General features: G+C 33.9%; 2 protein-coding genes across 2 annotated transcripts; both read right to left on the bottom strand.

The window, feature by feature from the left end:
• Nucleotides 1-90: 90 nt before the first annotated feature.
• rx3 (retinal homeobox gene 3) lies at nt 91-3,208 on the bottom strand. Its single transcript, XM_031317863.2, has 3 exons — nt 2,950-3,208; nt 2,355-2,590; nt 91-1,510 (listed from the first exon to the last, which is right to left on the bottom strand). The coding sequence occupies exons 1-3, from the start codon at nt 3,206-3,208 to the stop codon at nt 1,064-1,066; spliced, it is 942 nt and encodes a 313-aa protein (XP_031173723.1). The 3' UTR covers nt 91-1,063.
• Nucleotides 3,209-5,895: 2,687 nt separating this feature from the next.
• Nucleotides 5,896-12,308, bottom strand: cplx4a (complexin 4a). The gene is made up of 3 exons (XM_031317846.2): nt 11,953-12,308; nt 9,581-9,668; nt 5,896-7,044 (listed from the first exon to the last, which is right to left on the bottom strand). Exons 1-3 carry the CDS (start codon nt 12,114-12,116, stop codon nt 6,817-6,819), a joined length of 480 nt encoding a protein of 159 aa, XP_031173706.1. The 5' UTR covers nt 12,117-12,308; the 3' UTR covers nt 5,896-6,816.
• Between the last annotated feature and the right edge of the window lie 11,490 nt (nt 12,309-23,798).

The raw sequence follows: 23,798 nt of genomic DNA, 5'->3' as shown, positions 1-23,798 counted from the left end.
TCCATGTACTTCCACGCTGCAGCATGATTAATAATACTTTAAACATTTTTGACAATGTGATATTGGCAGATCAACTACAGGTCATAACTATTCTGCTGTATTATTTCTTTTGCATCACAGTCGTTCCTGATGTACACACACATATTTTTCATCCTGTCAGACATGTTCCGACAAATCTTCATGTCTCAAATGTGACACGTCAGGGAAAACATGATTAGCCACAATTTTGTTTATAAATTTTACAATATAAAGTTTATTGTGTAGAGAAAGTATTCACATTCGTTAAATCTTTTCATGATGAAGATCAAAAAGCAGCAGAGATGAATGAGTCCAAATGAGGGGAGCTCCATTTACAAAAGTAGAATAAATACTGATGGGTACTAATTGACTTGTTATATTGGCATCATAACACTGGATACAAAGGAGATGGGGCTGAATGAATGTAAAACTTTACAGTAAACACAGCATGCAGAGAAGACAAAGCAGAAGAAAACCAGTGTAGATAATCAGTGTTCATTAGATTTCATATTTTACAAGAATTTCACAGTCAGTGTCACAGACTTTCAGATAGTTGCCTGTAAGGGTACCACTTTACATTACGTCTCCTTATTTAGCATCCATCAGCAGTATAAAAACATTTCATAAATTGTTTATAACACATCATGTAGTTGTAAGCAGCTAAGGCTATTTTAAGTTCATATTAATGTACAATAATTCTCCTATGAAGCCATATTTTATATTATTACAACTGTGTCATCAATAACTGTTAATACTTCAGCCTCCACTTATGGGTGCCCATGAGGATAAATACATTAATAAACACTTATATCTGCTTACAACTTTATTATAGTGTGTTATCAATCATGTATTAATACTACTTGCTAAACGGAGAGAAGTAAAATGTTACCCTTATAAGTAGGATGTCTCGAATCCTAGATGTCAACTGAAGATGCCACTCTTCCAAAATAACAATCCCGCCAGCATGAGGATGTAGTCAGTTTTTCAAAATATGCAGCATGATGCATTCTGGGTTTCGATGTCCATTTTGAACCTCCACTCAGCATCACCACGTCTTCCCAATAGACTGAATGTGTTCCTTGGCCTTCATCCTCAGTGAGGCTATACTGGAGTTCCTTGGATCAGCTGAGCAGTGGTAGGCCGGGGGCGGAAGGCACATGGAGCCCATGTGAGGCAGGTGGGGGTTCTGTCCCAGGGCCGGGGAGGTGAGGAAGGAGGCCGGCAAAGCAGAGGGCACGGAAGGGGGAGGAGAAGGGGTGTAAGTGCCCGGGAGGCCCTGTGAGCCTGTGATGAAGCCCGGGAGGGACTGCAGGGAGGTGGAGGTGGTGATGGGGGTGGAGAGCCAAGGGTCCAGCTGCAGACCAGAGCCCAGGGAGCTGCTGGGAGAGCAGCTGAAGGACAGCAAGGAGGAGGAGGTGTCCTGGAGCTTGATGGAGTTCACCTCCAGCTTCTCCTGCCGACGCCACTTGGCCCGCCGGTTTTGAAACCACACCTGGAAACAAAGGGGGGGGGGGGTTAAATTCAATTAAACTCAAGACAACTTTATTCAGGCAACTGATACACATAATAGATAGGAGAGAGAGTGGGCAAACAAGTTTTTAAAGCTAAAAACAATCAACGGCTTAAAAAAACCGATTGCTATTATATAACCTAATATTGTGTGAAAGTATTCAAATATTAAGAAATGTGGAGGTTGACAATATGAGATATAAGTGATGATTTCAGCTATTAAAGGAAGCACTTTGCATTAAATCGTAATGCTGTAATCAATAATAATTGATTGTACAACATAATATTTTAAGAAATTCATTGAACTTCCACTTTTGCAGTTTCTTTCAATATTGAATCTGTGATAAAAGCAATAACTGACATCAATTAGAATTCAGCCAAAATAAATAAAATAGCTTTTGCAGTTCCTCCAAATGTAAAACATGCACTGATCCGAACAATGTGATTTCTATCAGTTTTATATTTATGATCCCATAGCAAGTGAAATATCCCTACAAACGAAATGATTGTGAGCAAATGAAACTAACTTGTTGCTCTAAATTTCTAATGTATCTCTTAAAGTTGATATAATAATGTTAGATACCCAAAAATAAAGCTGTAAACATTAAATATATACAGATGTCATTAGGGAAATATTCTTTATTTTTCTTCTATTGTTTTATTTATTTAAAATATTACAAATGTTAGGAGATAATGCAGATATAGCCACACATGTGTGGCCTATTTTTGTTATGCAGCGATCATTACTGCCTGCAGGCCTCCAGGTCAAATATATGCGCGCACAGTGGAATAAAAAGCGATGAAAGCTGTTGTGTTTGGGGACATACCTGTACTCGGACCTCCGGCAGGTTGACCTTTAGCGCCAGCTCCTCCCTGCTGTACACGTCCGGGTAATGGGACTTTTCAAACGCTCTCTCCAGCTCGTGAAGCTGGAAGGTGGTGAATGTTGTACGGTTCCGACGGTGTTTCTTCTTGGGGTTTTCATCATCGGACAGTTTTCCGTCTCCGTCCGGTGAGTCCGGGCAGGCCGAGGCTTCAGCGGCGCCGCTGGCACAACCCACACCTGCGGGGAAAGGAGCGTGAGTACCGGGAGAAAAAGCCTGAACATTTCAAGTTCTGTTTAAATATGCGTCCTAAAATCAAATTCTTGTCATTTAAGATAAAACGATTTTTTTTTGTGATTTTTAAAAAAAAAATTAATTTGTTGTTTTTTGAGGCTTCTTATAATCTGCATTATATATAGTTATAGTGTTTGCGCACTATGAAGAAATGACACATAACTCAAGAACATCTGAAAAAAGTAAACATGTTATGTTGTTTAAAAATTTAGAAACTTAAAGACTACAGATAGGCTACATGACATGTTGTAAATATATTTTGGCACTTAAATTGAGTTGATGCTGAAATGTGGAGAACACGTACTGTCAAAACTTTCTGAGGAATGACTTTTCTTCAGTGGGGTCATGATTACATTCCGCTCAGCATCTTTGACCAGGACATTCTCTGTCATGCTGTAGCAGGCTGATTTGTGGAAGATGGTGTCCTCTTTAAATCCCAGTATCGCCTCTATGCTGTGGACAGTGGACGGGTTGTCCCCCTGGTTCTGCACGGAGCGTGCGGAAGGAGACAGGCGCTCATCCATCATCATCATCACTTGGGAAGTTGATCCAAGAAGCCACATTGGTCGGTAAAGTAAAAAAAGATGGTCAAAATAACGCAACTTCTTCTTAACGTATCGCTGCTCTTTGTGTCTGGTAAAGTTGTAAGTTTCAAAGCAGAACCGATTGGAAAACTTGCGCACAAGACGCACAGCAGTAAGTCCGTCTTGCTCAGTGGATATTGAGCATCTTCAGAGGGGGCTTTTAAAGTAGTGCCTGTTGTAAGACCCCCTCCTCACGCGGCACCCACGCTGCACGTCAGAGAGGGGACGTCCTGTTGGATTTGGCTCTAAATTTAGGGGTATAGCTGTGCGCCCAAACAGGCACCAGGCGCACACCCTCCCTTATAACTCCTCCCCATCACAAGTGCATCAGTCAGTGCTGGCTCTAAACCTACTTACATAAATCTTAAAACCATCTTTCCACTCCTCCAGATGTCATGTCCATGTCAGTCTGTGAAAAAAGAGGAAGATTAGGGCCCACAGATTAAGGTACAACAAAATCATAATTACATGATTTCTGGTCAGGACAGGGATTGCAAGATGACAGCTTAATATTTAATCAAAGCGTCAAGATATTGTTGCCAAACCCAATAGACATTTCATTTAGTCGAAGAAACGTGTTTTATTGACATAAAGGACAAATCATGCACCTCCTGACACATGTTGAATAAAAGAGACTTGTATAGGCTCATTAAAAATCAATACAATGAATGATTCATAAATCAGACTGAAACAATGAGGAGTTTCTTTAACCAGTTTCTTATCGGTGTTGAGTCAAAGAGGGTAACAATGCCCAAACAATAACAATTTTGGGCTATAACCACTTAACAGCAAACAAAGATTGACAGCAGTGTGGTAATCCTACTTAAGGGGATTACATTATGTTACTCAAAAGAGTTAAAACCCTTAAAACTATTTAGCTTTTCCTAATTACAAAAGGTGACCTTATCCTTTGTTTGCATGAGAGGGGAGGGGGGTCAGAGGGAGAGAGGTGCTAACTAAGCACTGTTTTTAATTAACAGCAAAAAGTTGTGACTTGAGCACATGCAAAAGTTTATTTATGCAGTAAAATAATTGTGTTTTCTTGTGTTTGCATGTGAGGAGCTCTGACGACATACAGAGCATGCTAATACATTTCATTGAGTTTGAAATGATTCGATTTTATTGTTAAAATGTGGAAAAAGCTAAGCATTCAGTTTCTGTCTCATAACCTCAATGCTCAGCTGCCAGTTAGCCTTGAAAGTCGCATGCTTCTGCATAAGAACCTCCAGTGTTCACAAAAGCAATATAGAAGACACGATGTAGACAGAAAATGTCTTGCAGGTTTCTTAGACTTATTTGTGGCAAAATGATTAAAATGTTCTCCGCTCAAATTTAATTCGAAAGTCATTGTTCATCAGTCCAAACAATGTTTCCAAATCTGAGCTAGATTATGGTTCTGACCAACTGTATGTCCACTGATCATTCCAAATAAAAGATAGAAGATTTAAAGGTCCAATGTGTAGGAATTTCTCCCATCTAGCGTTGAGATCATATATCGCAATCAACTCTCTCACACCTCGCAGTTCAAAGTACGTATTACAGCTACGGTAGCCTTCACGCTTCAAAAAGCCGGTCTCTTGCTCTTTTCAATATCCTTTCTCTTTTTCTGGGCGATGAAGAAGACTCCTGTTCCTGAAATTTGGATTTTGAATACGCGTGGTCCTCCATGTTTCCTTCTTCAAACTTGCTGGGGCCGGGAAGCTACGATACCCATTAGCAGCATTAGCAGCACCTGTGAGTTTATCATGTGACAGCGAAAACTCAAAAGGCGGAGCAGTATGTCCTGTATGTCCCTTACCGGCTAACGTATTTCAAGATGCCGCATGAATATGGAGCATCTACCCCAGTTCATGCGAATGCAAATGTAAAATTTCAAGCCAAAAGGAATACTTGATGGTGGTGGTAAATATTTATGAAAAAGGACAAGTTTGTGAACAGGCAACACAGATTTTGATAATGAACAACTAAACACGTTACACACTGGACCTTTAAAGGAATAGTTCAACAGTTTGGAAACTACGCTTATTTGTTTCCTTGCTGAGAGTTAGATAAGAAGATTGATGCCACTCTCGTATCCGTCTGGGGAGAGGGGAGAGGAGGAGAGGAGAGAGAGAGAGAGAGAGAGAGAGAGAGAGAGAGAGAGAGCGAGAGAGAGAACAGGTTGACAACCTTGGCTCTGCTGATCCTATTAGATGGTAATCTCCAGACTTCACAAATCCACAGCTGTTTAAACTTGGGTTCATGTGAAACTCTAAATGTTGAGGATTCTGCCTAATCATCCCTAACAAGTGTTTGGATAATGCCCAATTAAATTAAGACCTATTTCTTTATTCACTGCATTAGCCCTATTTCAGGTAGATTGGATTAATTGAAGTTGCTTAATCTTAAATGTCTAATGGTTGTATAACATAATCTCTGAACTTTTTAAAAGCCACTGAGGATTTGAAATGACAAGCATAAAGCCCCATACAGCAACATTACAGTTAATAAGCATAACAAAAATCGGGATCCTTGATCGTTTAAATTAACAATAAGTGGTTGACACTTGGAGCTTAGTAAAGACATGAGCTTTGAACATTTGTATTCGTGGAAAAGCTTCATATGACTGTTGATGTGAAAGAAGTTTTCCAGCACCTAGCTTCACAAACAAACAGACATATTTCATGTACTGTATTCAATATACATCTTTATTTGAACAATACATTTACAAGTACCTCCATGTGTTTCATCTGTATTTATGCAAGCTACATTGTTTTCATTTGTCTGGAATAAATCATTCAGTATTTTAAAGTTATGATCTGTGCAAATCTGCAAATGTCTCTGCAAATGTTTCAGACTGGACAGCTTTTATTACAATTCAAATGTGTATGAGGAGAAATTCAAAATAAATCAACATGTCAAGACGTTTGAAGATGGTCTGCTTTGTAATAACACCGAAAGAAAAAAAAATCTAAATGTCATAATTAATTCAAACACCACATACAAAAAAATCTAGAATAACCAACAAACCAAAAGGAAAGCAGAAACACTCACACAGGTTTGAATTTTTAACTTAAATGATTTTGTTTTTATAAGTGAGTCATGGAATTAGCTTAACTCTCATTTTACAACAAACAGAGAATAAGGTGAACATTATATCACAAATAATCATCATTTTGAAATGCATTGTGGCCTGTGAATGATGTGAAAAGGAATACCTGGCTGGGAAAATCACTTCTACATAATTTTTATCTAAATCTAAAAAGGTTTATAGGGGAGAGATGGGGCACCGTGGTTGTAGTTTAAAGTATTTTGCGGTTATTGCAATGATAAGTTGTAAATTACTACCCATTCACTTACAAGTTAACAGGGTTAACGTATATATGCAGAATTGTAGCAGTAATGATATAACACCTTTTTTATTGCAGAGATGATTTGCCTTTTTAGTGCTTATAACAAAATTGAATACTTTGTAGGCGGTTGTAGCTGAATCCCAGACTTATTAACACAGCTCAGTCTGCAGATTCCCAGAAATTAATTTTCTTGTGTTCTTCTCTTCCTCTTTTTCTTCTCCATCATTTAAATACAGACGACCCCCCTCTGGCCGTTCACATGACGGAGCACTTCTCCTCTGCTTTGCTCTTTAGCTCGGTGACGGTGGCCGAGGCCTTCTCCTTCAGCTGGTCCATGTCCATGTTCTGCAAGTTTTGAAACTGGCCCATGATGGAGTCCTTGCCCTCCTCCTCCGTGGCGTCCTCGTCCACCATCTTGAGCAGCTCCTCGGGCACGTCCACGTCGTCCCCGGCTATCTCAATCATGTTCTCATCCTGCTCGCTCTGCAGAGGACAACATCAGGGAGAAGACACGGTCAGAAATACAGACATATGACTGATTTTACATTCAGTGTGATTATTGATACTGAGGACAGGGATGTCTGTTTTGTCACCTATAAAGTAGCACAGTGGTCCTTATTTGGTATGTAATTGTAGCCCAAGTTTTCCTCTCTGTGTTATCCAAATATATTTGTTAATTTTAAAATCTTGAAATGAAAAAGGTCACAAAATCATCTTTTTTAGAGGCTTGTAAAAGGTAGTATGTAATTAAATTTCATTTTCTTTGCTTTGTTTTTTCTTTTGTTTTCTCTGATAATAACAAAGACTGTATATTGCACTATTATTTGCAGGATAAAGGACCTAAACGCTGACTTAATGGATTAACATGCTGTCTGCCAACCTGAATTCTAAAACATACAGTTTATCTTCGACCTTTAACACTCAGATCTGACAAACATTGCATGTATCGACCACAGTTTATCAGAGGACATACAGTATAAGATGAACTATATGTTAACCTAATCTGCTTACTGCTTTTTTAATAATTACATTGTTGTTTAATTTTACTTTAATTCTAATGTAACACATACAAACTTTAAGGTTCCATTGGTCTGCCTGTGCATTCTAAATATAAGCAAGCAATCAGGCAAACTAGGAAACAAAAATAGATGGAACTCTAGGATCTGTCTTAATCCACATTCTGCTGTCGAGGATATTCTGTTGCTGTCTGTGTTATGAAGCAGACTCAAGTCTCCTTTGAGTTTACTTCATGTGCATTTTGCATCATTGAAATGCTAAATTCAAAGCCTTTTCCAACAAACTCAATGTAATCACATAATATCTGGAATAGTCAGGCAATAGGCAATGTACTGGGACTACTTTAAACTTCAATCTGTGGGATTAGCTCAGTCCTGCTTTAGCCTTTCCTCTCCGAATCCCAACGATAGTCTAAAAATATCTTCTATAGCGCGGCACGAGACTCTAATTCCATTAGACTAACAGCACCAACTTCCTGTTTATACACTAGTACCATTAAAACAAAAAAGTATATATATATATATACTTATTTTTTGTTTTATTAACTCACTCTTGATAGCAAGTACATGTGTTCTCAACCTCCTACCTGTTAAAAGAAAATAATCAACAGAACAGGATCCCTTAAGGTGTCTTATTATTGATAAGAAATCCATTTAAAATGCATATTTCAGTTCTAATAAAGACACTTTGTCATTGGTTCTCTTTCAAGCTGGCACGCAATGTAAACATCATTGAGGGGAAATAATTAGATTTATATGTATAGCCTCCTGCCATTGTCCTCATATGCTCATATATTTGTGATTTAAATAAATAAGACAAACAGTGAAAAGAAATGCACCCATTGTTTAAACCAGGAAACTAAATAATAGATTGTCTGTTGCTTTACACTAAGAGACGCTCCAGCAGCCGAGGTCATCACTGCATTCAGATGAATACAAATCATGGTTTTAGAAAAGCTGTATTAGAAATAGATTTTTGCTCTTTTGCCATAAAAACACCATTCATTACAAGCAAGTTTTGACCTCTATATTAATTTATAGGATTAGTAGACACTCTACTGCTATTTATCCTTAAAAGGCTTAAATAAAATCCCCACATACCTTATTTGCTCCTTCCATTACAGTTTATTTTTCTTTAACAGCCCTTTAAAATCGTGCAGTTGGTCGGTTTACATCCACTAAAGTAGATGTTCTTCTTTCTTAAAGCTAGTTCACACTGCCCCGTGCTCCCTAATGAGCCTGGGACACCAGCTCAGCTGCATTTGGCTTTGTAAGACTCAAGGTGCAATATGGGACACATAGGCTAACGTCTCTCTGGTTGAACATCTTTTTCACTAATCTACTGGCATGGCTTCCACCTCCTGTCGTCAAAGCTGCAGCTGCCAAGTGCTGCTGTTAGATAAAGAAAACCTCATTCATGAAGCAACTATTTGCAGGACACCTAGCTCAGTCATCAAATCCTGCTTTTTCTACCAACCATTGGACGGTAAAGCCATTCAATAACCACAGTTGGTTATAATTGCCAGCTCTAATTAAAAGACTGAGAAAGGAAGTATATAATCTGATTTTTTTTCACAGGTGTCAATTTGAAGCAATTGGTAACACTTTAATTTAACACCCTTATTTAGCATTCATAAGCAGTATATAAACATTTAATAAATGGTTTATAACGCACTATAATGTAGTTGTAAGCGGATATAAGTGTTTATTAATGTATTTGTCAACTCCTGTTGGCATCCATTAGTGGATGCTGCTGTATAAACAGATATTGACAATAAAGTAGAATACAGTTGTAATAATATAAAATATGTCTTCATGGGAGAAGTTATAATTGCTGACAAATGCTTCACAAAAAAAGTCCTACAGTATAGTATGTTTTTATTAGATATTTAAATAGTGCTTTGTGTTCCTATTGAGAAGAGATTACTAATGTATATTATAAATGACAATATCTGTTATGAAAATGTGAGTTACACTAGAGCTGTAGGGATAAAAACACTTACCTTTGGCAGCCTGTATTTTTCTCTGAGGCACACCCTGAGTGTTGCCCTCTCTGCCTTCTTGTGTAAGAAATCTGCATCTCTTTCCATCCTGAAATAAAAAAAATAAAAAATTATATATATCTAGAACATCCCAGGTTGGTTCAAAGTAAGAATGTTATTTATTTTAATCTCTTTTCTGGAAAATGCAAAGGGGGAAAGCATCAAGAAAATACCAGCAAGGTGGAATTGTATGGCTTTGTGTTGTCAGCAGTGTATCAATGGCTCAAGAGCAGCATTAGAGATCTTTTAGCATTTTGATTTTCTTCTGATTTTCATCTGATGGCTCAGTTGGTTTTGGTTGTGTACATATGTATACATTGGCCCAATTAGATACACAACAGAGAGACAGATTAGCTCAACACAACATCCTCCAGTAACCCGGATTATTAAAGCAGGACATCACATCTGCTGATTTTGATCTATCTATCTATCTATCTATCTATCTATCTATCTATCTGTCTATCTGTCTATCTGTCTATCTATCTATCTATCTATCTATCTATCTATCTATCTATCTATCTATCTATCTATCTATCTATCTATCTATCTATCTATCTATCTATCTATCTGTCTATCTGTCTATCTGTCTGTCTGTCTGTCTGTCATTTAATTCAATATGTACTATTATTAATCTCACAAAACATCTTAAAATCTATTTTTGATCTATTTTAAACTAACATGTTAGTTTTATGCATGACTAACTGTATAGGAATTATGACATTTGCAGGTGCATTGGATGTTGCAGTCTATTAAGTGTCTTGTTATACTATCTGATGAAAAACAATTGACACTTTTACTTTTGTAAATTTTGTTTAGGTTTTTTGAAGAAAATATATCCTATTACTTAAATCTGAAATCTAAAATGCATCCTAATGTATTTGATTTAGTAATGTAATGAATGTACTGTCAGTTACTCATTGTTTACTTCCTTTAGATACATAACATAAACTATGCTGTGAATGAAGTGTGTTGTGACATAGGTGTTAGCAATATATTAAGCCTGATAGATAATAATAATACTAATAATAGTTTCTTTTGTTGATTACCTGCGTATTCTGTATTTTCAAAGCGAGACTCACGTACTCTCCCTCAGCCAATTAAACATGGGATTATTAGGCCAGACTGAGTCAAGAAGATTTGAAATCAAGCCAAGACGCTACAACTTGAACTGTCACAAGCAACAACACAGTGGACTGAGGAAAACAAACTCTACATTTGTTAAAATGCTCGTTCTGGCCAGACAGAACAGATCATGTTCTTTTAATTTCAATTAAATGTTTGTGTGCATCAGGATTTGTCGCTGTAGATTTGAATTCATCATAGAAATCTACAAGTATGGAGAATGTTGTCATGTGTACTTTAAAACAAATTAATTTCCCAAACATAAGAGTGGAGAGGCTGGATTAATCCTGTTATGTAATACAGGATCTGCGTGATGCTACAAAATCTACTCTGTATCACAAAAGTCCAAAATTGAAAAGAAAATATTAGTCAAATTATTTTCTCAAAAATTGAATTTAGGGTGGATTAATCACATTGTGGTTAAGTTTACATCCGTACATGGTGGCGCACAAAACCTGCTGCTCATATTACTGTACAGTTTTAAATGTCTGTCAAAATAAATAAATAAATAAAAATATATTCAACAGGAAATTAAAAAAAGAATGACAATAAAATGCTTTAAAAAAAAAAACTGTTAGAAAACTGTCCTTTGATGTGGACTTTTTTTTTTTTTTTACATTTACATCATATTGAGATCCAAATAAATAGATAAATAAGTATAATTTTGCAGGATTTGGATTGCTTCCCTTTGCTACACCACTACAGAACCTCGTTAATCATAGAATTTTAGTGTTTCCGTTTAAATATTCTAATATTTTCTGCCCTTGAGTCCATGTTTTCGAGCTTTGAATAAAACTGCTTTTTTACAATTGCTTACTCTGTTGTTTTCTAAACTTGAAAGCCCCTCAAAATGTTACCCATAACTGTTCTTGATGCAGAAATACTGTAGATGACAGATTATGGGAGATTATTGATCCAGGCATGACCATGGGCCAAGTGCGTTATTGTGTAGAAAAGATCCACTGTAGCAACAGATGCATCTCTCAAAAACACAGCTTGCTCATTTAAGATAATGAATACAGTAAATATATGAGTGTTTACATTTGGGTTAGGTTAAAAAGAATATGGTGGCGCATACGAGGGGAAAGAAAACAGTGGAGGGAAGTAGAAAACAGCTTGTCAAGGTCAGATTGTACATTCTGCAGCCATACTGTTTCCCATAGGCCAATGGCATCGATTTCAAATGGAGCACTGTCCATGTTACTACTTACTTCTCCTCCACCACCTGTTTTTGGTACTCTTCATACTCCTCGCGTGTCATCCCTGCTGCTTTGGCTGGATCTGTGGGGGCGGCCTCCTCTTCTTTGTCACCTCCACCACCCAGACCGATCCCTGACAGGGGGTTCCCAATCATGCTCTTGATCAAGAAAGCCATCTCAAGTTGTTGTGTGACTGTTCACTCTGCGAGGGTGACAAAATCTTTTGTAGGTGAAAGTGATGCTGCTCCTCTTATGGCGCCCTCCGGTTCGACTTCCTATAGCTGTCAAATCCAGTGGTAGCTCTCTAGCTAACCTGCTGCTGGTCTATGCAGCCAAGGACACACTGACGACAAGCAACAGACACAAACACACACATACACTAACACACACACAACGGCCATAATCTGGATTTAATCCCCCCTGCTCTACTATGCTAAGAGGCAGATGGCCTGTTTTCTCTCTATTTTTAAGTCATGCAGATCTTTGTAGACGTTTCTCTTTATTCATTTTGACACTTTGTGCATTCTTTGGAAGAACTAGATGTAGCGTTCATTATTAAAATGGTTTTGGAGATGGCTGTCCTCAGTTTGGGACCACACATATGCATATCCACTAGTGCTTAATCATATTAGTAAAGTACTGACTAGCCCGTGTGCAGCTTATACTGCTGAGAGCAAGCAGAGTAGAGAGAGAGAGGAGCGGGATTACAGTCTTGTTTATCCCCCACTGGGGCCAACGTTCATGCCGTGCTATTGTTCAGTGGGAGGATGATTGACAGGAGGATGAGAGACGGGGAGGAGACAGCTCTCATTTCACTTGACTTCATCACTATCTGCAAGCTTTGGTGAAGGACTTGTAGAATACCCCAATATTCTTTCGCACCACGAATATGACTAATGATAGTGATATGCGACCACTATCTTTAGCCATGAAACATGTAAATGTATGTAGTTGTTTTTTTAAGAATTTAAATTTATTTAATAGTACAGTCAAGCAGCAACAGGTAATGGGGTAACTGTGAAAGAGGGATGACAATCATCCAGAGATTTTAAACTGGATGTTGTGGTTACATGTTGCATCTTCTACCCTTGGTATTAGTGGTCTATCATTTTGTTTGCCACCTGTCATCCTCTTTGACAGTGATAAGCATTATTAAATAAACACCTGTAAGTGGATGGTTTTTCTATACATAATCATTGTGCCTTAGTGAATGCTAATGACTTTGATGTTCCCCTAACATTTTCTCTAGCGCCACCTTGAGGTTGGTGTTATGTTATCATTTATGGTTGTTAGTGAAGCGTCTCTGAAATATACTATGACATTTTTATGACAGCTTCTACGACATACTATACTATGACGTTTTTATGACACTTTTAATGACATACTATACTATCACTTTTTTATGAGGGGGGCCCAGCTACCGCTCAACAAAATCCGGAGCGTTTGCTGTCCTGGCTCCACAATGGTGGAAGGAGCTCCCTCATCAGGACAGAAGAAACCCTACACATCTTCTATCGCACAATGAAGACTCACCTGTTCAGACTGCATCTTGGCCCATGAACAGATATATACAGAAAAAAAACCCCGTCTCTCCTTTGTTTCTGAAATGTAGCAATTGAAACAGGTTTTACTTATTTGATGAATTTGCAAATTGAAAATAACTGCACTAATTGGCAGTCACTTTGGATAACAGCATCAGCTAAATGAATAATGTAAATGGCATCCTATAGTATATTACTATTAAATTGTTCATGGCATACTGTAATATGACTTTTAATGACTTTTTTTTTTTTTTTTGGTTGGTTTTTGTAAAGTCTTCTCTTATTTGAGGAATTGTATGTACTTCCATGATTCTTGCTATTTTTGGGTGGTATCTTCATGGTTGAATCAGAGAATTTCTAATTCTAATAAGGGGAGAAGTTCCACTCTTGCGGTACTTCTGGCTTCTGAACTGGTTGCAGTTCCACCAGAGTTCCACTGGGGGTGATTGCAGACGAGTGCAAAATGAATGGGACTCAATGGAGCTATACCCCTCAAAATCCACTCTTCTCAGGATATATTTTTTTGTTTGGTAATTTGAATGTTGCATTCAAAAGGGGAGGCTAAGAATATACATACTGCTGGGTGTTAGATTTTTTAAAGTGGCTTTTTTTGTTCTAAAAAGCCTTTTAAAATGTCAATGACGTCGTACACATCGTACGGCCAGAGATACTGCTTCATGGCAAGCTCTGAGTCACTTCCTTTTTTTTCTCTCGAGGCATCAACAACACAGCTGACAGGTTAGACTCTCCCTGTACTCTCCGTAGACCGGCTCTGGTTGAATGCACTTTTTGTCAGTCACTTTGAATAAAAGCATAATTTACATGAATACTGTACATGGCATCTTATAGTGTACTATTATGAAATTGTCCATGGCATAGTGTACTATTATTTTAATGGCTTAAGTATTGTCATGATACTGGGTTTTTGTTTCCTGTTTTATTTTGAAGGTTAACTCCTTATGTGTCATGTCTGGTTGTACTTCCTGTCTTGTGTGTTTTCAATTGCCTACTCTGCCCTGATTTATTCCACCTGTTTTTATTTAGCATTGTGTATTTGTTCCCCTGTCTCATTGTCAGTTCGTCTTCCTTGGTGTTTGGAGGTTTTGTAAGCTACTAATGGTCCTGCCTGTTTTGTAGCCTTTTATTTATTAAATTGTTTGACCACATCAGCCTGATTTTGTCTGTTTGTCTCCGTCTTTTGCTTGTCCAAGCGTGACAACTATACTATGACTTTTTACGACATTTTAATAACATGCTATATCATGATTTTTTTCTTACTTTATTATGACTTTGCTATGACATACTACAATATGGCATTTTTATGACATACTATGATTTCAAAGACATTTTTATGACATACTTTACTATTACTTTTTATGACATTTTGTTATGACGTACAATACCATGATTTTTTGACTTTTTAATGACATACTATGACTTTTTTACATTTTAAAACATACTATAATATGACTTTTTAGACATTTTATGAGAAACTATATTATGACATTTTTAATGACATACTATACTGACTTTGTATGACATACTATACTATGACATTTTTAAAAATGTTATGACATACAATACTATTACTTTTTTATGACATACTATACTATGACATTTTTACGACATTTAATACTATGACTTTTTTTTTTTTACTTTTTTTATGACATACTAAACTATGACTTTTTTTAAAACTTTTTTATGAAATACTGTACAATGATTTATTTTGACATACTATATGACAATTTTATGCGCTAATTTCCCATTACTTTTTACGCCATACTATACTATGACTTGTTCAAATTCAAAAAACATACTATACTAGGACTTTTTTATGACCTTTCTACAATGACCATTTTGTCATTTTTTAATGACATACAATTATGTATGTATGGCATTCTGACATGTTTTATGACATACTATACCATAACATTTTTGACATTTTTAGGGCATACTATGATAAGACTTTTTTTTGACATTTTTATAACATACTATACACGATGACATTTGTATTGCATACTATACTGTGACTTTTTGACATTTTTATGACATACTATGCTATGACATTTCATGACATACTATTCAATCATTACGTCATCACTATTCAATCAGTTTTTTCAACATACTATAATATGACTTTTTTATCACTTTTTTTTGACACACTATACTATGATTTTTTTTCATTACTTTTTTTACATAATATACTCAGATTTTTTTTATACACTATACTATGACTTTTTATCACTTTTTTTGACATACTATAGTATAACGTTTTTCGACATATTATACTATGACTTTTTTATCACATCTTCCGACATACTATGCTATGACTTTTTCACTTTTTCATGGCTTTTTTAATCAATTTTTTGACATTGAATACTATGACTTTTTTAGACATACCATACTATGACTTATTTTTCACTTTTTTCAACATACTATATTTTGACTTTTCCATCACTTTTTTGACATACTATACTATGACTTTTTCACACATACTATACTATGACTTTTTTATCACTTTTTTTCAACACAATATACTATGCCTTTTTTCATTACTTTTTTTTTTACATAATATACTATGACTTTTTTTCAATACACTATACTATGACTTTTTATCACTTTTTTTGACATACTATAGTATGACCTTTTGTCACTTTTTTCAACATACTATACTATGACTTTTTTCAATGTTTTCGACATACTATAATTTGACTTTTCCATCACTTTTTTGACATACTATACTATGACTTTTTATGACTTTTTTTCGACACACTATACTATGACTTTTTTTCATTACTTTTTTCCATAATATACTATGACTTTTATTCCGATACACCATACTATGACTTTTTATCAATTTTTTCGACATACTATACTTTGACTTTTTAATCACTTTTTTGATGTACTATACTATGATTCTTTTTCAAACATAATATAGTATGACTTTTTTATGACTTTTTTTCGACACACTTTATATGAATTTTTTTCATTACTTTTTTTTACATAATACACTATGACTTTTTTTATACACTACTACTATGACTTTTTATCACTTTTTTGACTTACTATTCTGTGACTTTTTTACCCCTTTTTTCAACCTACTATACTATGACTTTTTATCACTTTGTTCGACACACTTTCACTTTGCCTTTTTTATTACTTTTCTCAACATACTATACTATTACTTTATTTCACTTTTTTCGACATACTACACTATGCCTTTTTTTATCATTTTTTTTTGACATTCTATACTATGACTTTTTTCAACATACTATACTATGACTTTTTATCCCTTTTTTTGACATATTACACTATGCCTTTTTTATTACTTTTGTCGACATACTATACTATGACTTTTTTCACTTTTTTTGACATACTATACTATGACTTTTTTATCACTTTTTTCGACATACAATACTAGGACTTTTTTGACATACAATACTAGGTCTTTTTCGACCTACTATACTAGGACTTTTTAATACATTTTTTGACATTCTATACTATGACTTTTTTCAACATACTATACTATGACTTTTTATCATTTTTTTCGACATACTATACTGTGACTTTTTTATCATTTTTTTCGACATACTACACTATGACTTTTTATCCCTTTTTTTGACATACTACACTATGCCTTTTTTATTACTTTTGTCGACATACTATACTATGACTTTTTTCACTTTTTTTGACATACTATACTATGACTTTTTTATAATTTTTTTTGGCATACTATACCATGACTTTTTTATCACTTTGTTCGACACACTTTCACTTTGCCTTTTTTATTACTTTTCTCAACATACTATACTATTACTTTATTTCACTTTTTTCGACATACTACACTATGCCTTTTTTTATCATTTTTTTTTGACATTCTATACTATGACTTTTTTCAACATACTATACTATGACTTTTTATCCCTTTTTTTGACATATTACACTATGCCTTTTTTATTACTTTTGTCGACATACTATACTATGACTTTTTTATCACTTTTTTCGACATACAATACTAGGACTTTTTTGACATACAATACTAGGTCTTTTTCGACCTACTATACTAGGACTTTTTAATACATTTTTTGACATTCTATACTATGACTTTTTTCAACATACTATACTATGACTTTTTATCATTTTTTTCGACATACTATACTGTGACTTTTTTATCATTTTTTTCGACATACTACACTATGACTTTTTATCCCTTTTTTTGACATACTACACTATGCCTTTTTTATTACTTTTGTCGACATACTATACTATGACTTTTTTCACTTTTTTTGACATACTATACTATGACTTTTTTATAATTTTTTTTGGCATACTATACCATGACTTTTTTATCACTTTTTTTCGACATACTATACTATGACTTTTTTATCACCTTTTTCGACATACAATACTAGGACTTTTTTGACACACAATACTAGGTCTTTTTCAACATACTATACTATGGCTTTTTTACCCCTTTTTTCAACATACTATACTATGGCTTTTTATCACTTTTTTCTACATACTATACTATGGCTTTTTTACCCCTTTTTTCAACATACTATACTATGGCTTTTTATCACGTTTTCCAACATACTATACTATGACTTTTTTTTATCACTTTTTTTGACATACATACTATCACTTCTTTGTCACCTTTTTCAAAATACTATACTAGGACTTTTTTCGACATACTATACTATGACTTTTTATCACTTTTTTCGACACACCACTTTGCCTTTTTTATTACTTTTGTCAACATACTATACTGTGACTTTTTTATCACTTTTTTTGACACTGAATACTGACTATTTTAGACATACCATACTATGACTTCTTTTTTTATCACTTGTTTTGACATACGATAGTATAACATTTTTTTCAAATTTTTATCAATTTTTTCGACATACTATACTGTGACTTTTTAATACATTTTTTGACATGCAATACTATGTTTATTTTCGACATACTATACTATGTCTTTTTAATAACTTTTTTTTGAGATACTATACTATGACTTTTTTTATCACTTTTTGACATTAGATTAGATTACATTCAACTTTATTGTCATTGTGCAGTGTACAAGTACAAAGACAGCGAAATGCAGTTTGAGTCCAACCAGAAGTGCAAAAAAAGCAGAAAGTGCAATGTGATATACAAGTATAGACAGGTGGTGCATAGGCAGGACAAGAAATATATTATAGTGTTATAATAGCAGAATAAATATGGCATACTATGACTTATTTTTTCACTTTTTTCGACATACAATACTTTGACTTTTTCATCACTTTGTTCGACATACTATACTATGACTTTTTAATCCCTTTTTTCAACACACTACACTTTGTCTTTTTTATCACCTTTGTCAACATACTATACTATGGCTTTTTTATCACTTTTATTGACATTGAATACTATGACTTTTTAGACATACCATACAATTAATTATTTTTCACTTTTTTTTGACATACTATACTATGACTTTTTTTCGACACACTATACTATGATTTTTTTTACTTTTTTCGACATACTATATTATTACTTTTTCATCACGTTTTCCGACATACTATACTATGACTTTTTATCACTTTTGTCAACATACTATACTATGACTTTTTCACTTTTTTCGACATACCATACCATGATCTTTTTATCATTTTTTTGGCATACTATACCATGACTTTTTATCCCTTTTTTCGACACACTACACTTTGCCTTTTTTTTTTTTTTACTTTTGTCGACATACTATACTATGACTTTTTTCACTTTTTTTGACATATTATACTTTGACTTTTTCATCACTTTATTGATTTTTTTCACAGATAATATACTATGACTTTTTTATGCACAATACTATGACTTTTTATCACTTGTTTTGACATACGATAGTATAACATTTTTCGACATACTATGACTTTTTATCACTTTTTTCGACATACTATACTGTGACTTTTTAATACATTTTTTGACACGCAATACTATGTTTATTTTCGACATACTATACTATGTCTTTTTAATAACTTTTTTTTTGAGATACTATACTATGACTTTTTTTAATCACTTTTTTGACATTAGATTAGATTACATTCAACTTTATTGTCATTGTGCAGTGTACAAGTACAAAGACAGCGAAATGCAGTTTGAGTCCAACCAGAAGTGCAAAAAAAGCAGAAAAGTGCAATGTGATATACAAGTATAGACAGGTGGTGCATAGGCAGGACAAGAAATATATTATAGTGTTATAATAGCAGAATAAATATGGCTATGTAATATGAACAATCTATGAACAACATGTACAGATATGTGCAATGTAGTAGCAGTGACATTATACTAGTAGTAAGAATAAAATAGATATAGATATATGCAGTGTATTAAAAGAATATATAATAAGAGAAACAGAATAAATATGGATATACTCAATGAACCATATAGGCAGATATGTACAGCTATGTGCAGTGTGGTAACATTATAAGAGTAGTAAGAATAAGTGTATGTGCAGGATGAATAGTATGAAGAGCAGTAGAATATGGCTATGTATAGGTGTAATTACAGTATGTACATCTGTAAATAAATAAATAGAACAGTATGGGTGGGGTAGGGTAGTGCAAATTGTCTGGGGGCGGGGGCTTAGTAGGTTAAATTGTCACAGGGATGCAGAGCAAGAGTTCAGTAGGGTGACAGCCGCAGGAAAGAAGCTTCCTCTGAACCTGCTGGTACGGGTACGGAGAGATCTGAGACGCCTCCCAGACGGGAGTGGGGTGAACAGGCTGTGGTTGGGGTGAGAACAGTCTTTGATGATGCTGCGTGCCTTAGGCAAGCATCGCTTGCCCTGGATGGTCTCGATGGAGGGGAATGAGGAACCGATGATGCGTTGGGCAGTTTTCACCACCCTCTGCAGTGCTTTCTGGTCATGGGCAGAGCAGTTGCCATACCAAACTGTGACACAGCTGGTGAGGATGCTCTCGATGGTGCAGCGGTAGAAGTTCACCAGGATCTGAAGAGACAGGTGGACCTTCTTGAGTCTCCTCAGAAAGAAGAGACGCTGGTGAGCCTTCTTGATCAGGGTAGAGGTGTTGAGGGTCCAAGAGAGGTCCTCAGAGATGTGAACACCCAGAAACTTGAAGCTGGTGACACGCTCCACCTCAGTCCTGTTGGTGAGGATGGGGGTGTGTGTGCCAGCTTTAGACTTCCTGAAGTCCACAATGAGCTCTTTGGTACATACTATACTATCCCTTTTTATCCCTTTTTTTGACACACTACACTTTGCCTTTTTTATTACTTTTGTCGACATACTATACTATGACTTTGTATCACTTTTTTCAACAGCGAATACTATGACTATTTTCGACATACTATAATTATGACTTTTTTAACATACCATACTATTACTTTTATCGACATACTATACTTTGACTTTTTTAACACTTTTTTGACATACTATACTATGACTTTTTCACTTTTTTTGACAAACTATACTATGGCTTTTTTATCACTTTTTTCGACATATAATACAATGACCTTTTTCGACATACTATGCTATGACTTTTTAATCCCTTTTTTTACATACTTTACTATGACTTTTTTTACACATACTATACTATGACTTTTTTATCACTTTTTTTTTTACATACTATACTATGCCTTTTTTCGACATACAATACTATGACTTTTTATGACTTTTTTTGACATACTATAGTATTACTTTTTTATCACTTTTTTCGACATGCTATACCTTGACTCTTTTATCACTTTTTTCGATATTGAATACTATCACTTTTTTCGACGTACTATACTATCACTTTTTTCGACAAGCTATACTATGACGTTTTCACTTTTTCGACATAGAATTCTATGACCTTTTTTGACATAATATACTATGACTTTTTAATCACTTTTTTTGACATACTATACTATAGCTTTCTTCTCACTTTTTTCCACAAATTATACTAGGATTTATTTTGACATACTATGTCCTATCACATTTTTATAACTTTTTTCGACATACTATACTATGATTTTTTTTTATCACTTTTTTGACATACAATACTATTACTTTTTGTCACTTTTTTCTGAGATACTATACAATGACTTTTTTATTACTTTTTTCGACATTCTATACTATGACTTTTTTTTAATCACTTTTTCAATTTACTGTACTATGATTTTTTAATGACTTTTTTCGACATACTATACTATGAGTTATTTATAATTTTTTTCAAACTGCAAATACTATGACTTTTTTTCAATATTTTTACATTTTTCAACGTATTATGACTTTTTTTCGACATTCCATACTATGACTTTTTATTACTTTTTTTACACATACTCTACTGTATACATTTTCAACAAACTATATTAAGACTTTTTATTACTTTTTTCGAGTATTATGATTTTTTACTGACTTTTTTCGACATTCTATTCTATGACTTTTTACTCACTTTTTTTGACAAGACTATACTATGACGTTTTTAAACATCGAATACTAATAAGACGTACAACTATTTTATGACGTTTTACATCTTTTTTCGACATACTATTCTATGACTTTTTTAGACATAGAATACTATGTGCTTTTTCGAAATACAATATAACTTTTTTCTTTACTTTTTTCGACATAATATACTATGACTTTATAATCACTTTTTTTGACAAACTATACTATGACTTTTTTCAACTATGACTATTTGTCATACTTTTTTAGCACTTTTTTAAACATACAATACTATGACTTTTTCATCAATTTGTTCAACACTTAAAAAATTTATGACATGACGTACTATACTTTGACATTTTATTACATACTATACTATGACTTTTTTGACATTTTTATGACTTACTATACTATGGCTTTTTTAATTTTAATGACATACTATACTATGACTTTCTATGACATATTATACTATGACTTTTTGACATTTTTACAATATACTATACCATGATATTTTGACAATTTTTGACATACTATACTATGACTTTTTAGACTTTTTATGACATGCTATAATATGATTTTTATGACTTACTATACTATGACGTTTTTATGATATGCTATACCATGACTTTTTTATGAATGTGATTTGTTCATGACATACTATACTATGACTTTTTTACAGTTTTTACTACATACTATACTATGACTTTTATTTTACTTTTTTGACATATTATTAGTTTTTATGACATACTATACTAAGAATTTTTCATGACTTACTATATTATGACTTTTTTGAATTTTTAATGGCATACTAAACTATGACTTTTTAATATTTTGACATACTGTACTATGATGTTTTTAACATTTTTATGACATACTATACTTTGACATTTTATTACATACTATACTATGAATTTTTTATGAATTACTATACTATGATTTTCATGACATACTATGACTTTTAAAAAATTTATGACATGACGTACTATACTTTGACATTTTAATACATACTATACTATGACTTTTTTGACATTTTTATGACTTACTATACTATGGCTGACTTTTTAGACTTTTTATGACATGCTATAATATGATTTTTGTGACATACTATACTATGACTTTTTATTACTTTTTTCACACAAAACCTACTGTATACATTTTGGACATACTATACTATGACTTGTTATTACTTTTTTCGACTATGAATTTTTTTTTACATTTTTCAACGTATTATGACTTTTTATTCTATTTTATTTTATATCTGAGCTGCTGGGGAGTGGATGTTTTGGTTCATCTTTTTTCTCACTTTTTTCGACATACTATACTATGACTTTTCAATAACTTTTTTTGAAATACTGTTCTATGACGTTTTTTGACATACAATACTAGGACTTTTTTTTTATAACTTTTTGACATACTATTCTATGAATTTTTAATCACTTTTGTGACATACTACACTACGAGGTTTGTCGACATACTATACTATGACTTTGTAAGCACTTTTTTGACATACTATACTATGACTTTTTGACATACTATACTATGACTTTTTTATAACTTTTTTTGAAATACTATTCTATGACTTTTTTGACATACAATACTAGGACTTTTTTATCACTTTTTTCGACATTGAATACTATGACCTATTTCGACATACTACACTATGCTTTTTTCATTATTTTTTTACATACTACACTATGACTTTTTTGACATACTATACTATTACTTTTTTGTCACTTTTTTCGACATTACTATACTATAACTTTTTTATAACTTTTTCTTGACATACTACACTATGACTTTTTTCAACTTACTATACTATGACTTTTTTCTCACTTTTTTGACATACTACACTATGACTTTTTTCGACATACTATACTATGACTTTTTTA

This window comes from Sander lucioperca, chromosome 14 (genome assembly GCF_008315115.2).
Source record: "Sander lucioperca isolate FBNREF2018 chromosome 14, SLUC_FBN_1.2, whole genome shotgun sequence".
Taxonomy (NCBI): domain Eukaryota; kingdom Metazoa; phylum Chordata; class Actinopteri; order Perciformes; family Percidae; genus Sander; species Sander lucioperca.
Note: the sequence above shows the minus strand (reverse complement) of the source record. Positions and strands in the feature narration are given on the sequence as shown.